General features: G+C 40.4%; 1 protein-coding gene across 1 annotated transcript; it reads right to left on the bottom strand.

The window, feature by feature from the left end:
- Positions 1-510: 510 nt before the first annotated feature.
- On the bottom strand, positions 511-16,639 carry LOC311591087 (zinc finger and SCAN domain containing protein 4C-like; the record flags this gene model as incomplete). Its single annotated transcript, XM_084770456.1, has 4 exons — positions 511-1,295; positions 1,379-1,538; positions 3,613-3,996; positions 16,436-16,639. The coding sequence occupies 4 exons, from the start codon at positions 16,637-16,639 to the stop codon at positions 511-513; spliced, it is 1,533 nt and encodes a 510-aa protein (XP_084626582.1).
- Between the last annotated feature and the right edge of the window lie 1,157 nt (positions 16,640-17,796).

Below are 17,796 nucleotides of genomic sequence, written 5' to 3'. Positions count from 1 at the left end.
TTGAAGAATCCTGGTGACGTGATCAAAGTCTACACCAAGCACATCAGGGGAAAACATCATTCACCCCCAACATTTCTGCATAGTATGTGAACACAGGTGAGCTTCCTCAGGGAGTCAGTGTGTTCCGACAAATGACTCACCTTCTTTGCCCTCACGTGGCAGTCGAATGGGACAAACTATGGGTGGAAGGAATAACCCAGAAGGTTCATGTTACATTTTCACTGGCTAACTGTTGTTTACAAGTGATGTGTCTCTTCATGTACAGATGAGAATTCGAGGCTAAAGAATTCAAGGCCTTGGACTGGGAAGATTTAGAGTTCAGTATCATTTGTGACAGTTCCTCAGATGCCGGTTGTAGGTGGATGACTGTCGGAAGCTACGGTTACACAGGGAGCAGGTATAAGGCTTCTCTCCTGTGTGAATCCTCTCATGAGCATGCAGGTTGGTCTTGTGGCTGAAGGACCTTCTGCATGTGCTGCATGTGAAAGGCTTCTCTTGCTTGTGGATGACCTAATGAACTCCAAGGTCTGAGTGGTTATAAAAGCCTTTATGGCACGAGGGACAGAAAAATGTCCTCTCGTTCCTATGTTTTCTCTGGTGGGCTAAAAGTCTAGACCGATATTTGAAGGTTTGGGGACATTCATCACAAGTGTGCGTTTTCAGGTCTCTGTGGAGTCTCTCCTGCTGACCTGTACCTGTGGAGTTGGCCTCAAGATTCTGGCACAGAGAGACAGACTGAGAGGGAGGCCACTGTGGCTTAGAGAGGAGCATTAACACCTCCACTGCGACATCTTCAGGAGAAGGTGCACTTTGTGACTCTCCTAGGGACCTGAAGGGGCCCTGACTCCCTCTTGTAGCTTTGTCAAGGTTTCCATGAGAAAAGCATCCCTCTTCAGTCTCTGGATCTTCTCCCTGAATAGTGAGAAGGGGGTATATCTCATTTCCAGTATTCCTAGCACCAGCATTTACTTCAGTAGCATTCCAGAAAGCGTTGCAGCCATCTTCATTGTCTTCAGTGTGGTCTAGCCTGGAGGACAATCCTGCTTGTGACTCCATGGGTACAGCTTCAGGAAATCTTTCCCAGAGGGACTGATCCTGGTGCCTGGAGGAGCCTTGCTTTGTCCCTTTGGTTCCGTGGGGGATTCCACAAAAAATATCTCCTTCTTCAGGCTCAGGATTTTGATATCCTTGGATAATAAAAAGGGGATCCCTCTCATTTTCTAGACTATAAACACCACTATTCACTTCACTGGTGTGCTGGGAGTGCTTGTAGCCATCTTGAGTGTCTTCATATCCTGTGGAATTAAGACAGTCCATGAAACTGTACCCCAGAAGTGATCTCACACAACATCCCTATCTTTCAAGTATCCACACTCACCTGCTGTGACGATCCTGCCATGTGGCGTCTGAAGGGGTGTGATTCCATCCTCTCCTGTTGCAGACGTTGCTGATTGCTGTTCTTTAAATTCACTGATGACTTGTTTTAAGGAAAGATGATCAGAAAAGAGGGCTTCCTGCCCCTGCATGGAGACATGGACCTGTAATCAAAAACCAAGTGACCATTGTCAAAGAACCAGTGGATGATGTAATACCTGCCCTTAACCTGTTTGTGCAGAATCATTTGATTGTGGGTTAGCTCGTCTCTCTTAACCCTCTCTCTAAGGATATTATCCTGGCACTCACAAGTTCTGTAATCTCAAGTCACTATTGACACTGTGTTTGCTCATGTTGTTGAGTCAGTCTCCGGAGAGAAACACAATGTGAGTCGCCCGTGGAGCTTTGGAAAAAATATTTTCTTCAACTGCTCCATACATTGAAGGGGGACCATAAGAAACTTTGCCAATCTTGAAAGTAGGAAGACTGACCCTTGTTCCAGGCATTGTGTCCCATCCACCAAACATTCTGGAAAGATTCCAACATATCAAGCATTGGGGGAAGAGAACAAGGCTGGGTTGGAACATGCATAACTAGTGGAATTCTGAAGAGCTGGATTGCATAGAGCACCCTTTAGCATCTCAGACACAGAATCCCTTTTGGTCACCTGCTCTGGATGAGCCTCCCTAATCCATTCAAGGGAGTTGGTTGTCTGTTCTAATAAAGTTTGTCCTTTCAACTACAGAAAAGTGTCTCTATGGATGACATTTTTCTTTTTGTTGATTTCTTAGTCCTTGTTTTCATTTCTCAGTTGGATCTAGGATTGATATCTGTTACTTAGTGCCCAGAACCCTTGAACTCCCTTCATTGTTTCTCTGTGATTGTTGCTATTCTAGAGGAAGCTCTTCCTTTGGCTTCAGCCTGTGATCTGTAATTGCTATTTTCTATCAGGGATCTTTAAGGTTTTTAGTCTTGTTCTCTACTAGCTGAATCTTGGTATTCCAGGCTCCCTGTTGTCTTTTATTCATACTCAGAGATAGCTGAGGCCTTTTCAACACCCCCTAGTCATTAGTCATCAGTGGCTTCTCTCTCTGTTTCTCTCTCTCTGTCTTTCTCTGTATCTCTCTGTCTCTCTGTCTCTATCTTTCTGTATCTCTGTGTCTATGTCTCTGTCTCTATCTCTATTTCTCTCTGTGTGTCAATGTCCCTCATACATTTGGGTCAGTGGGTTTTATTTCTAGCCCATATAATTGTTTGTCCTTGCTACTGATTACTAGTCTACACAACCTCCGTAGACCATAAATAACTTTAACATCAAAACTTTGGTTTATTGGGTTGTGTATTTATTATTGTGTAATTAACAGAATTCTCTTCTGACTGAAATAAGTGCAACATTTACATTGGTCTCCTTAAGAGAACTTTGCCTCTGCTCTGTGGAACGTGAATGAACACTGTGGAAGATTACGGGGAATTCAGTTTCATTCACGAAATTCTAAACTTAAAGCACAAAGGCTTCAAAATGTGGAATAACACAAATTGTAAAATGATAACTCTCTTATACATTAGAACATTCAAATAAGCAGCAGGTTGTTGTACCCCATATTTTTATCTTTCTAAATTTTTTCACATAGACATTTATGCTCTTATACATATATACAATAAGCTACTTACAGCAAGAAGCACCACAAAACAACCAGGAATTATATAAATGTTACATTCAGAGTTTTGGCTTTTTGTATTTGGCAACTTTGAAAAAAATCACAATCTTGGTGCATCAAAAAGTCTAAATGTAAATCAAAATTTATCAGAGCTCATCATTGTCAACTTGAAACACCTATATAGAACAGAAAATATCTTAACCCCTAAGCTTACTTGGAAAAGTATACTATCTGTTCTTAACCACATCAGAGACTTGAGAAGGAATAAAAAATTAATTTCATGATTATTCAAGGCCTGCACATTGAGAGCTTCCGCAATGAGTAGATGACAGAGACAGTTTGCTGCCTCAACAGTCACTCAAAACTCTTGGCTAAGTCATTAAAGTCTAAGCTCACAACTAAAAGATAAGGTATCCTAAATTTTCAATCTAGCACCTGGGAAGTTAAAGGCATATGATTTCTCTGAACTGGGGTGAGGATCATTTCATTAGTAACACAAACAGCCTAGCCTTCCTGTTTTCCCCAAATCCCAATGACTGTCTTTCCTCCCAATTTAGTCATCTCTCACCCAGGTACTCACCATGACAGGAGGTTTCAAGCACTCATCAGTCCGACCCTCCATGAATCTCTCCATGTTTTCCCCACTTGATTTCCACTTCTCTGTTAAGGCATCCTTGTCCTTGTAGTGCCCACTGTTGAGAAACTGCTCAAAGACCAATTGAGAAATCATCTGCTCCTTGCTCCATTTTTCTGGCTGCAACCATGAGGTGAATATCTCCCAGAGTCTTTGTAGCTCTTGCTTTGCCAAAGAGCCATTGTCATTTGGGGGAAAGTTCAGCTGAGGACTTGGCGAGTTAGAGTTGTCTTCTCCAGAATTCACAACAGAACACCAGCTTGGAATGGACTCTAGATTGTCTGTTTCAAGGTCATTCGGTGGTGACTCAGGCTTAAAGGTTTTTCTGAGCTGTGAAGACATTTTGGTTAAGTTCATCAGGAAGATTCAGTTCTGCCAATTTAGTATCTGTCTTGTGACTTCTGAATGTGTTTCAATACTTGGTGATGTACAAAAGCTACAAGTAAGAAAGAGAAAAGATATATAATAAAAGGTCAAAATCTACTCAGGTTTATTTTAGAAATGGTTTCATGATTATATGACAGTAACGTTAAAAATATGTTTCAAAAAATAAAAACAAGAAACTATGGAAAGTGCAACAATATTTGACTCAATAGGAAGAAAAATGCTCTGTCAAGGGTAGGAATATCTGTCATGAGAACATAGCAAATTACACAATAGCTCAGGGTTCTCTCATCCCTTCTTGAAAAAGCAGATGTTATTGTTGCTGTTCCTCAAGAATTGTATTTCTCCCATTCTAAAATGTCACAGAACTATACATCCTCAAGAAAAATATTAAAGTGAAAGAACACAAGGAAGTCAGGAACAGTTACATAGAGAAGACCTGTCTTGAAAAACCCAAAGGAAAAAAGTGAAAGAACACAAATATTAAATTACAGAACAGTACAGATATATCTTTAGGAAAACATATCTTTTGTTTCTGTATTTGAATAGCCTTTGCTGTTTAAAATATCAAGCATTTGATCATAAAGTTTGTCCAAAGCAACCTGCTCTGTAACAGCATTCTGTTCTTTGAAGCTCTGATTTCAGCAATCTTTGTCCATGATGGAAGTGCCAATCCAGTTGTAAAATATAGGCTGTATCCATCGCCCCCTTTCTACCCTAAAACAAAGACCTGATCCATTGAAGTCTATAGTTAAGGGAAACTCTACCACTATAACCATGTTTTTGGTGCCTGTAATTCTCCTTCTGGGTAACTTTTATTCTTATCTGATATAGGTAATCCCAAAACAAGTTTTGTGTTTTTTTTTTTATCTAAGATCTCATACTGAAAGTCTCAATCTACACTGTGATCCTGAAAATCCAATGTAGTATCAGGATGGTAGAGCAAAGAGTATTTAACAACAGATAACCAAATGAAGCAAGATCTTTTGCATAAGATAAAACACCTTGCACAAAAGAAATACGGATGCAATTAGACTTACATATACCCAGAACAATTCTGACATTTTACCAGCCGTCAAAACACACACACAAAAGAAAACAATGCACACAAACTACTATAACAAAAAACCTGGTAGATAAATGTTCTGCTACAAAAATATATACAGATTTAATATCTCTCAGAGTTACATCAAATACTCAAGAGAGGTATGGGCAAAACCTACACATCCAAGAATGACTCAACACTAAGATCCTATAATTTTTCAACTAACCAATTCAGCTACCTCAATGCTGAACAAATAATAAGAAATGGACTTGAATGGACCTGAAAACAAAAAAGTGAATTTCATTCCTCCATATTTCCAGGTTCAGACACACACACACACAAACACACACACACACACACACACACACACACACACACACACACACACACACACAAACACACAGATATATATCCTGATTCCCAGCCAGTCACCCTGGAAAACTGCTACCCAGTCTATTAAGAAACCTGCAAACTCTGATTCTGCTGAGTCTGATGCTTCCAATGAAACAAGTATATATTCTCTTGAATCTGAAAGATGTGTTCTTTAGCTTCCAACTGGCAAAGCTGAGTGAACCCATCTTTGCTTTTAATATCCATACCAAGTGGGAGCTTACAGCAGACAACATCAGTGGTCCGTTTTCCTCCAAGTTTTAAAGACAACAAATGCAGACTTTGTGCCTTACCATTAGAGGTTTCATGGGATAACAGATTATAAACAGGCTGTGGAGGGACATCTGCAAGAGTTACAAGGCTATAGAGTGTGAGCTAGGGAAGCCCAATTTTGTAGGATAACTATCTTGGATGCAGGCTAAAAGGAGTCAAAAGGTATCTGCCTCAGAGTATATTACTGCCATTCTTTAAATCCCAACTCCAAAGACTAAAACACAGGTTTATCAGTTTCTTGGTGGGGTCAGGTATTTCTCCTTCTGGACACCAGTGTTTGTGGAAGTAGCAAGTCCTCTCACCCCAGCACAAAGGTGAGCACTTATCTCCTAATCTGGACTGATACTAAATAACAAGCAATCTGTGATAGACTGATTTTGAGATAAGTAATGCAAAGGACTTAAATCTTTTCGTTGGACAAAAACAGGAGCTAATGTGGTGGCAAACGCCTTTAATCCCAATAGTCCAGAGGCAGTTGGATCTCACTGAGTTTGAGGCCAGCTTGGTCTACAAAGAGAGTTCCAGAACAGCCAAGACTACACAAACAAACCTCTCTTGATGGGGATAAAACAGGGGATGGAGGTAAAACGTTTATGTTCTTAATTCATCTCTTCCCGTGTTTACCATGAAAATGACCCTAATTCAATCTCCATCCCCAAAGACCAAAGCAAACGGAGAAGATAATACAAGAAATGATAAAATTTTGTGAGGAAGGCATGGCTAGAGGCAAATGAGAGCAAACATCTGCTACAGCTGTGCCTTCAGACTTCATCCCTACCCCTATGTCATCACCCATGGTCTCAGGTACACACACAGTTCGAAAATATTTGTTTTAGTTGAACATGATTGCACACACCATTAATCAGAGCACTCTGGAGGCAGATGTGAGGTCCACTATAGCCTAGTCTACAAACTAAGGCCCATTCAGGCAAGGTACACAGAGATTCCCTATCTCAAAAAAAATACTCCTGATTCTTCCTTACATAAATAGCCTGTGAACATCTGCTTCCTTCATTTTTATCAAAAATTAGTAAATTAGTAAATACAATAGCGAGAGTGAAGGAGGGACGGAGGGAAGGACGGGGAGAGAGAGAGAGAGAGAGAGAGAGAGAGAGAGAGAGAGAGAGAGAGAGGGAGGGAGAGAGAGAGAGAGATTCAGACAGACAGACAGACAGACAGACAGACAGACAGAGAGAGAGAGGTAATGAAATCCACCAAGTTCTCAAATGATCATTGTGCCTAAACTAAATTATCCTTTAGATACCCAGTGTTTGTCTTTCTTTCTTCATGTTTGTTTGTTTGTTTTTTTGCTTTTGATACTGGGTTTCTCTGTTTCTTTGGGGGTCCTACACTCACTTTGCAGACCAGGCTGTCATCAAACTCACAGCAAAACGCCTGCCTCTGCCTCCCTAGTGCTGGGATTAAAGGCATTCACCACCATGCCCACCCTACCCAGTGTTTTTCAACATAAAAGTAACATGTACAAAATTATGTTTTCTTACATTGCACCTTTGATCTGCCATTGGTTCCATTTTTATGGAGCTTAAACTTTGTGGGTGTCATCTTCAAAGAAAAGTTTTCTCAAACAACAAAATCTAATGACTAATATTTACACCATACCAAAAATTTTAACATTGAATTTGAAGAACAAGCAGTTGGAGGAAGATATGCTGAATTACAACTTTAATCCCACCACTAAGGAGGCAGCTGAATATGGATATATGAATTTGAAGCCAGGTGAGTGTACAGAGAAAGTTTCAGACTTATCCAGGTCTTCTCAGAGAATCCATGATTCATAAAATAATAAGAAGGGTGCTGCTGCTGAAAGCCGTGGTTTTGGGGGGTGGGGGGAGGTGGAGATGATGATAGATAATAAACATGTGGTTTTAACACCCTTTCACTGTGGCTTTCCAGCATTCAACACCACATTTGGAAGGATGAAATATTACTTTATCTCTGAGGTCCTTTCAACTATGGATTCCACAGAGAAATCAAAGACAGTCTGGAATATATAGATTTACCCAATTAGTAAAAAGTAAGAAAGCAAACAAATATTCAACATGGGTAGCCATCACATGGATGCGATTTAACAATTTAAAATATTATTTTACATCATCAAGAAGTCCAAGTTAATTAAAACAAACAAGAGCTTGTGATAAAGACCATGGGGAGAAAGAGAGACTCCTATTCATTGCAGCTAGATGTTGACAAGAATACATCCTCCAGACAGTCACATTCTCATCTACACAGAATTCTTACAAGCAAACTCACCTTGGATATTAGGAGGCTCTCCAGACTTCGAAGATCCAACCTCAAGCTCTAAGCTCTACTGCAAAAATCAGGCCTTAAATAGATTCTTCATCCAGGACACTCCCACCAACACACCCTTAATCCCCTCTTGCACACCTGACACCCCACCCTGATCCTCAATCTGTGTGCAGCCCCACCTTATGGGGCTGCCTGGTTTGCTTGGAACCACAAGAGTTAACTCTTTCTTAGCCAAACACTCTTGGATCTCCTGCACTGTGAAGGGTTCAACTCAGAAGAAATGTGGACTCCACTGGTTGATGACCACCTCAAGAAATGAGCCTTCATGCAGCACACTGACAAACTTCACTGCTCTATATTCACATGGCTGATACTCCTTTTTTTCTCTCTCTTCATAAAACTGAGACAGAGTCTCCCTACCAGGAGCAGTCTGGCCATAACTTCCCAGAGATCCATCTGCTTCTGCCTCCTTTAGACTGGGATAAAGGATAGTCCACAACACTCATGTAGTTCCTCACTTCTTTATGCGGATTTGTCTCTTCAGCCTTAGATAATTTTGGCAACTACTCTTCAGCCATGATGCCACCACTATCATGCTATTTCTACATGGATCATCTAGACACTAAATCCTGTTCCCTGGATAAATAGATCCTTTACAGCCCCACAGTTGCTTATATCTTCTATAAACATAGGCCTGCTCATGGATTGTTGTGTCACAGGTTGGCCCGGTAATGAATAGAATGCCACAGAGAGCTGCTATTGTATTTTTGGGTAGGATGCACTGCTTTTACTACAACCCAGCCTCCCTGAAATGTGTTTCCTGGAAGTTTAATTACTTCCACCTGGGTGAATATGGAAGCTTCATCTCTCTTCTTACTTGTTCAGGAAACCTGTGTCATGGAAGACCTACCTTACTTTACTAAGTCATGGCAAGATTTCTTGATACCTACAAAAGGATTAAAGTTAACTACACTATCAAATTAGTACAAAATTTATCAAAAATGTCTTGATGAGGCTCAGAGACAGAGCTAATCTGGACATTAAGCTTCTGTGTAGTTTATGATGACAAACAGCAGTTTTCATTAGAGAATAATACGTATGCCCTACTGCACAGTAGATTAAGTATTGAAAACAGAGCCCATTCTACACTCTGATATTGACCCCATCTGTACAGAGAAATTTGAATTCACAACATGGCTGAACTGGCAAAAGATCACATCCAAAAATCTTCTAGCTCTTCTTAATCCAATTGGAATGCAGAAATACCTTTAATCCCAGGAGACAAGCAAATAGATCTCCAATTAAAGGCCAGCCCAGAATAAAGCAAGTTTTAGATTAAGTAAATCTCATGTCCAGGGTGTGGTGACACAAGCCATTAATCCAAGATCTCAGGCAATCATGGAGGTCTGATTCTGGTTAGATCTTTTCAGTCAGTTCAGGTGACTCAGCTAGGTGAGAGGCTGTGAAGTGTCGTTCAGTTCCTGGAGTTCAGTTTCTGGAATTCACAGGCAGTTTAACTAGTAGAGTTTTGTAGAGACAGGATTCAGAGAGAGGAAGATATATATAGCTGAACATGAAACAGAGAATGAGAAAGATCCATAAGTTCATAACTTATTTCCAAAGATATTATTAGGCAAAGAAGAACAATTGAGAAAAAGGATGAGAGAAAATTCAGACTGAAAGACTAGGAGAGGAGCTTCAGCAAGAACAGCTGATTTAAAGCAGCCAGCCAGAGTTTAGAAAGAAATAGAAGGTGTGACTCTAATCATAAAAAGGTCACCGCAGCTCCTTCCTGCACTAACTCCTACACACACACACACACACACACACACACACACACACACACACACATCCTGATTCCTAGCCAGTCACCCTGGAAAACGGCTCCCTAGCCTATAAGAAACCTGCAAACTCTAATTCTCCTGAATCTGATGCTTCCAGTGAAACAAGTGTATATTCTCTTGAATCTGAAAGATGTGTTCTTTAGCTTCCAATTGGCCAAGCTGAGTGTACTCATCTTTGCTTTTAATATACATACCCAGTGGGAGGTTACAGCAGACATTAGTGGTCCGTTTTCCTCCAAGTTTAAAAGACACCAAATGCAGACTTTGTGCCTTACCATTAGAGGTTTCATGGGATAACAGTTTAAAAAGTGCTGTGGAGGGACATCTGCAAGAGTTACAAGGCTATAGAATGTTGACTAGGGAAGCCCAATTTTGTAGGATACCTATCGTGGATGCCAGTTAAAAGGGGTCAAAAGGTATCTGCCTCAGAGTATAATACTGCCACCCTTTAAATCCCAACGCCAAAGTCTAAGACACAGGTTTATCAGTTTCTAGGTGTGGTCAGGTATTTCTTTTTCTGGACACCAGTGTTTGTGGAAGTAGCAAGTCCTCTCACCCCAGCACAAAGGTGGGCACTTTTCTCCTAATCTGGACTGATACTAAATAACAAGCAATCTGTGATAGACTGATTTTGAGATAAGCAATGCAAAGGATTTAAATCTTTTCATTGGACAAAAACAGGAGCTAATGTGGTGGCAAATGTCTATAATCCCAATAGTCCAGAGGCACTTGGATCTCACTGTGTCTGAGTCCAGCTTGGTCTACAAAGAGAGTTCCAGAACAGCCAAGACTACACAGACAAATCCTGTCTAGAGGGTGAAAAACAGGGGATGGAGGTAACAAATTTATGTTCTTAATTCATCTCTTCCCATGTCTACCATGAAAATGACCCTAATTCAATCTCCATCCCTACAGACCAAAGCAAAAAGAGAGCAGAAAACCAGAAATGATTAAATTTCGTGAGGGAGGCATGGCTAGAGGCAAATGAGAGCAAATGTCTCTTCATCTGTGCCTTCAGATTTCATCCCTACATCTATGCCATCACCCAGAGTCTCAGGTACACACACAGTTCGAAAAGATTTGTTTTAGCTGAGCACAATTGCACACACCATTAATCAGAGCACTCTGGAGGCAGATGTGAGTTCCACTACAGCCTACTCTACAAACTAAGGGTCATTCAGGCAAGGTACACAGAGATACCCTGTCTCAAAAATAAATACTCCTGATTCTTCCTTACATCAAGAGCCTGTAAACATCTGCTTCATTCATTTTTATCAAAACTTAGTAAATTAGTAAATACAACAATGAGAGAGAGACAGAGACAGAGAGACAGAGAGAGAGACAGAGAGAGAAACAGAAAGAGAGAGGTAACAAAATCCAACTACTTCTCAACTGATCATTGTGCCTAAACTAAAGTATCCTTCAGATACCCAGTGTTTGTCTTTCTTTCTTCATCTTTGGTTTTTTGATACTGAGTTTCTCTGTTTCCTTGGTGGTCCTAGACTCACTTTGTAGGCCAGGCTGTCATCAAACTCACAGCAAGCTGCCTGCTTCTGCCTCCCTGGATCTGGGATTAAAGGCATTCACCACCATGCTTCATACTAATGAAGGCGGAGGTAGTAGTTGTGGGGGCAGTGGAGATGATGATAGATAATAAACATGTGGTTTTAACACCCTTTCACTGTTTATTTCTGGCACTCAATACCACACTTGGAAGACTGAATATTAGTTAATCTCTGAGGTCTGTTAATGAAGGCGGAGGTAGTAGTTGTGGGGGAGGTGGAGATGATGATAGATAATAAACATGTGGTTTTAACACCCTTTCACTGTTTATTTCTGGCACTCAATACCACACTTGGAAGACTGAATATTAGTTAATCTCTGAGGTCCTTCCAACAGTGCATTCCACAGAGAGATCAAAGACAGTTGGGATTACATAGATGTACCCAATTACTAAAAGGTAAGAAAGCAAACAAACAAATATTCAACATGGGTAGCCATCACATGGATGATTTAACAATTTAAAATATGATTTTACATCATCAAGAAGGCCAGGCTAATTAAAAAAATGAGAGCTTGTGATGAAGACCATATAGAGAAAGAATAACTCTTACTCATGACAGCTAGATGATGAAAAGACAGTCACATTCTCATCTACACAGAATTCTTACAAGCAAACTCACCTTGGATCACAGTAGGCTCTCCAGACTTCGAAGATCCAGCCTCAAGCTCTAAGCTCTACTCTAGGAATCAGGCCTTAAATAGGTTCTTCATCCAGGACACTCCCACCAACACACCCTTAATCCCCTCTTGCACACCTGACACCCCAACCTGATCCTCAATCTGTTTGCAGCCCCACCTTATGGGGCTGCCTGGTTTGCTTGGAACCACAAGAGTTAACTCTTTCTTAGCCAAACACTCTTGGATCTCCTGCACTGTGAAGGGTTCAACTCAGAAGAAATGTGGACTCCACTGGTTGATGACCACCTCAAGAAATGAGCCTTCATGCAGCACACTGCCCACCTTTACTGCTCTATATTCACATGGCTGATACTCCTCCTTTTTTCTCTCTTCATAAAACTGAGACAGAGTCTCCATACCTAGAGCAGTCTGGCCATCACTTACCAGAGATCCATTTGCTTCTGCCTCCTTTAGACTGGGATAAAGGATAGTCCACAACACTCATGTAGTTCCTCACTTCTTGATGGGGATTTGCCTCTTCAGCCTTAGAAAGTTTTGGCAACTACTCTTCGGCCATGATACCACCACTATCATGCTCTTTCTAAATGGAGCATCTAGACCCTGAGTCTTGTTCCCCGGAAAATGAGATCCTTTATAGTCTTACAGTTGTTCCAGAGCTCTTCTATAACAAAGTCCTGATCATGGATTATTTGGTCACTGGTTGGCCATATAATGAATAGGAGGCCACAGAGAGCTGCTGTTGGATTTTGTTTTGAGAGGATGCACTATCTTTACTCCAACCCAGGATCCATGAAGTATGTTTCCTGGAAGTTTAGTTACTTCCACCTGGGTGAATATGGAAGCTTCATCTCTCTTCTTACTTGTGCAGGAAACCTGTGTCATGGAAGGCCCAAGTTTAGTTTGCTAAGTCATGTGAAGATGTCTTGATACCTACAAAAGGATTAATGTTAACTACATTATCAAATTAGTACAAAATTTATCAAAAATGCCTTGGTGAGGCTCAGTAACAGAGCTAATGTGGACTTCAAACCTCTGTGTAGCTTATGATGACATATAGTGGTTGTGAACAGAGATTAATAAGAGTGGCCCACTGCATAGTAGATTTAGTACTGAAAACAGAGCCCACCCTCCACTATGATAGTGACTCCACCTGTATACAGAAATTTCAAATCAGAACATGGCTACACTGGAAAGAGATCACCTCTAAAATTCTTCTAACTCTTTTTAAGCCAGCTGGAATTCAGAAATTACATTAACTCCAAGAGACAGACAAATAGATGTCTGAGTTCAAGGCCAAGCTAGAATAAAGCAAGTTTCAGGTAAAGGAAAGCTTAGCTCCACGATATGGTGAAACACTCCATCAATCCCAGCTCTCAGGCATCATGGATGTCTGAGTTCTAGTCAGTTCTTTTCAGTCAGTTCAGGAGACTCAGCTAGGGGAGAGGCAATTCATCAGAGGTCAGTTTGTGGAACTCACGGGCAATTTAACTATGAGAGTTTTGTAGAGACCGATTTCAGTGAGAGGAAGCTATACATAGCTGAACACAAAACAAAACAGAGATTGAGAAGGATCCATAATTAACAATACATTTCCAAAGTGACTATGAGGTAAAGAAGAGCAATTTAGAAAGAGGAAGAGTGAAATTTCAGATTGAGAGACTAGGAGAGGAATTTCAGCAAGAACAACTGATTGAAAGCAGCCAGCCAGAGTTTAGAAAAAAAGAGATAGTGTGATCATAGTAAGCAATAAGTCTCATAGGCTGAAAGCACTCTAGGCCTAGGTTATACTGTATGGAGGCTAGAAGCATCCAGGACTAAAACTTAGTTAGCAGATGGGGTCAAATAACCTCAGACCGATAAGACACATTAACACTTTCCCTCTGGGTTCTGTTGCTTGCTGAGGCAAAGTATCAATGTGTAGCTCACACTCTACTGTGACTTGCAGAAGTATTTGGGATTCTCCCAAAATCCAGGTTAAAATATAAGCCAGGATGTCTAGATTTTTACTTTTTAAGATACTTTATTCTCTGATTAGGTTATATTTCATTTATTCATGTTGAACCTCACAGAATTCAAACTTAATATACATATTATTTGCATGTACCACGTATGAAAAGTACCACATGCTGGCCCATTTCAGTGGTCTGTACAGTGGATTAACAGGTTGTTTTGAAACATTATAGGCAAGCGTTGATTGCACAGCAGCAGCAAAGACAAACTGGGCACCAGTAGAACTCCCTGAGAGGAACTGAGAGGAAGAGGAAGCAGGCTATCCAGATAAGACCTAATTGGTTGTAGTCAAACAGGAAGACCTCAACTGTTAAGAGATCTATGAGACAAAAATAAACTTAAAGAGAGAGAGAGGGTCAGAACAAAAAAAGAAAATCAAGCAGATTATAATCTGTATATGCTGTGAATACATTATAACAAACTTGATTGAGATAATAAAAAAAAGGTAAATAAAAATTTATGGATGAATTTCACAATGCAGATTTAGGCCCCAAGTCACCAAAGCATATTTATGTGAGTACAGTGACATGACACTGTTACCTATGTTACAATCACAGGGTGTAAAAAGAAAAAAATATTCTTGTATATTGAAGCATAACTTGTACACACCAGTGAGTTATGAGTTTCATGGACACACTAAACTTTTACAAAATAAATCTGTTTTAGTTTATAAAGGGCCAGCTTTAGACCGTTTAGTTAGTACATATAGTACTTTTATTTTATTTATATGAACATTTTACATTCATATAAATATAGAAGGTGTACACCCTGTCCATGATGGCAAGAATAGGACATAGTAACCACTAGAAATAGAATTGAAGCTGATCGTGAGCCATTATATTGCTTTTATCTACTGGAACCTGAAAGACAAATTTTAAAATGGTAACATGTTTTGCAAAGGATTAAGAACACCACAGCCTTTTTTATTTAGATATTTCCACTGAAGATGTAAAGCAATTAGTCATCTTTGGAATCATCAAACTAAGTTCTTTCTGCACAGGACTTGAGGTAAGTTGCAAACACATGTATTCTGCCTCACAACTGTCAGTAGTTATAATACCAGACGCTCCTAAAACATTGTCTGACCTCCCAGGCACCAGATGTTAGTTTCTATGGATATAGGCACACAAGACACAACACACACACACACACACACACACACACACACACACACACACACACACACATACATGGAAGGGCAACTCTAACACATTTTGGAAAGAACAGACCATAAAAAGACGTTTTGTACTTTTATTTAATGTATAATCCAACAATAAGTGATGAATACTCTAAGTAGCCTTGGAAACCCTCTCATTCTGTTGATAACAGTGTCACGAAACTAACACAATGATATTGCATCTATACAAGCAAAAGAAGACTAATGGCTTTCACTACCACCCTTCTTTGTTTTACAGATTTCTGGTCCTCAACCAGTCCAGGGTCAATGTGTTCATTCGGAGTGTGATGTAAGAAGATCCATCATGTCCTCTGTTATACCATGATCTTTAAGGATCTCTTCCCAGAGCTCCTAAATATCTGCAATTGAGTCTTCAGCACCATCTTTTTGTTGGAATGCAGCTTCCATAGGAAGTTTGCTTCAGTGGAGGCACACTCAGCTACTGCTGGGTCATTCTGGGTCCCTCTTCTTAGAAAATTCCCAGAGCCTGCAGCAGCAGCAGCAGGAGCTTGACCATCACAATGGTCTTCTTGGAGAACACACCTGGCACCCTCTGATCCTTGTTCAATGTGGAGAGTCTCTTCCAGGTGGAGAGTGGAGTCCACACAAGATGTCGCTGAAGACATGGACTCTCCAGTGGCAGCGTCATCTGAGCAACCATGGGAACTGGTTGATCCATCAACATCCTTAGGGCTTTCCATATTCTCTGGTAGTTCTGAAACATTCTGGAGATTTTTCTGTTTGTACTTAGCTCGTCAGTCCTTACACCAGATATGAAAACACAAAAAGAGAAGATATAGGAAGACCTGTGTGTGTCAGGTTGGGTCAGAATAGGAAGTAGCAGGAGATGCCTAACAAGAGGTAGGATGTCAGGATAGATACCACCTAACACTCAAAACTTAGGGTAACCACCTAGATTTTCTATGTCTTTACTAGAAACATAAGTGTCTGGGTCACAGAGACTCTACATATTGATAATGTGTCTCCAGGGCAGTACCCATGCACAAGCTGAATGCCATGTCCAGCCCTGGATGCACAAACATATACAGTCAACATCTATGGCATGATCTCCCAGGATTGTAGAAGCACAAATTGAGAGGGATTTCCAAAACAGTGAAGGTGCTGACTGGAAATATATTCTGGGTGCACGGGGAGAGAATGTAGAAAAACTCATACCTGGATCTGATAGTCTGTCACTCTTAGATTCTGGGCTAGCTCCATGAGTTGCTCTTTGCTTGGGTACATGCACTCATCAAAATATTCTTGCAGCCGGTGATTTTGTTCTTTGGAGTACTTAATGAGATGTCTCATTTTCTGCTTTGGAGTATTGAGGTGAACTTCAATGTATTCATTAGACCTTTCTGATGAAGATGAGGGCATCTGGGGTATTGGGTGAGAGAGAAAGAGAGAGAGGTAGTGAAAGCAAACATCTTCTCACAATATCATTGTGCCTAAACTAAAGTATCTTTCTTTTTTCTTTTATTTTTCTTTTTTTGGATTTTTGATACTGGGATCCTCTGTTTCCTTGGCTGTCCTAGACTCACTTTGAGACCAGGCTGTCCTCAAACTCACAGCAAACCAGCTGCCTCTCCCTCCCAAGTGCTGGGATTAAAGGCATTGACCACCATGCCCAACCTACCCAGTGTTTTTCAATGTAACATGACACCTACAAAATTATGAATTTTTACATTACAGTTTGATGATATCTCTACTTTGTTCTGCTGTTGGTTCCATTTTTATGGAGGTTAGACTTTGTGTGTTTTGTCCTCAATGAAAAGTTATCTCAAACAACAAAATCAAATGATTAATATTTACAACATACTAAATTTTAACATTGAATTTCAAAAACAAGCAGTTGCATGAAGATATTGTGAATTATAACTTTCAATCAACCACTAAGGAGGCAGAGGAATGTGGATATCTGAATTTCAGAGCTGATGGGTCTACAAAGAATGTATCAGAATATCCAGGTCTTCTCAGAGAATCCATGCCTCATGAAATAATAATGAGGGTGCTGTTGCTGCTAGTGGTGGTGGGTAGGAGGGGGAGACGATGATAAATATTAAACATGTGGTTTTAACACCCCTTCACTGCTGCATTTAGGCATTCAACACCACACTTAAAAGGATGAAATATTAGTTTATCTCTGAGGTCCTTCCAGCTATGGATTCCACAGAGAGATCAAAGACAGTCTAGAACACATAGACTTACACAATTAGTAAGAAGTACGAAAGCAAACAAAGAAATATTCAACCGAGGTAGCCAGCACATGGTTGCAAATTAAGGCTTTAAAATATATCTTCAAGATATCCTCTAGATTATATCCTCAAGAAGGCCAAGATAATTAAAACAAACAAGAGCTTGTGATGCAGACCATGTGCAGAAAGAGAGACTCCTATTCATTGCAGCTAGAAGTTGAAAAGAGTACATCCTCCAGGCGGTCACATTCTCATCTACACAGAATTCTCACAAGCAAACTCACTTTGGATATCAGTAGGCTCTCCAATCTTCCCAGATATGTCCTAGTGCTCTAACCT

Source organism: Acomys minous (assembly GCF_964271855.1).
Source record: "Acomys minous genome assembly, chromosome: 20".
Lineage (NCBI taxonomy): Eukaryota > Metazoa > Chordata > Mammalia > Rodentia > Muridae > Acomys > Acomys minous.
Note: the sequence above shows the minus strand (reverse complement) of the source record. Positions and strands in the feature narration are given on the sequence as shown.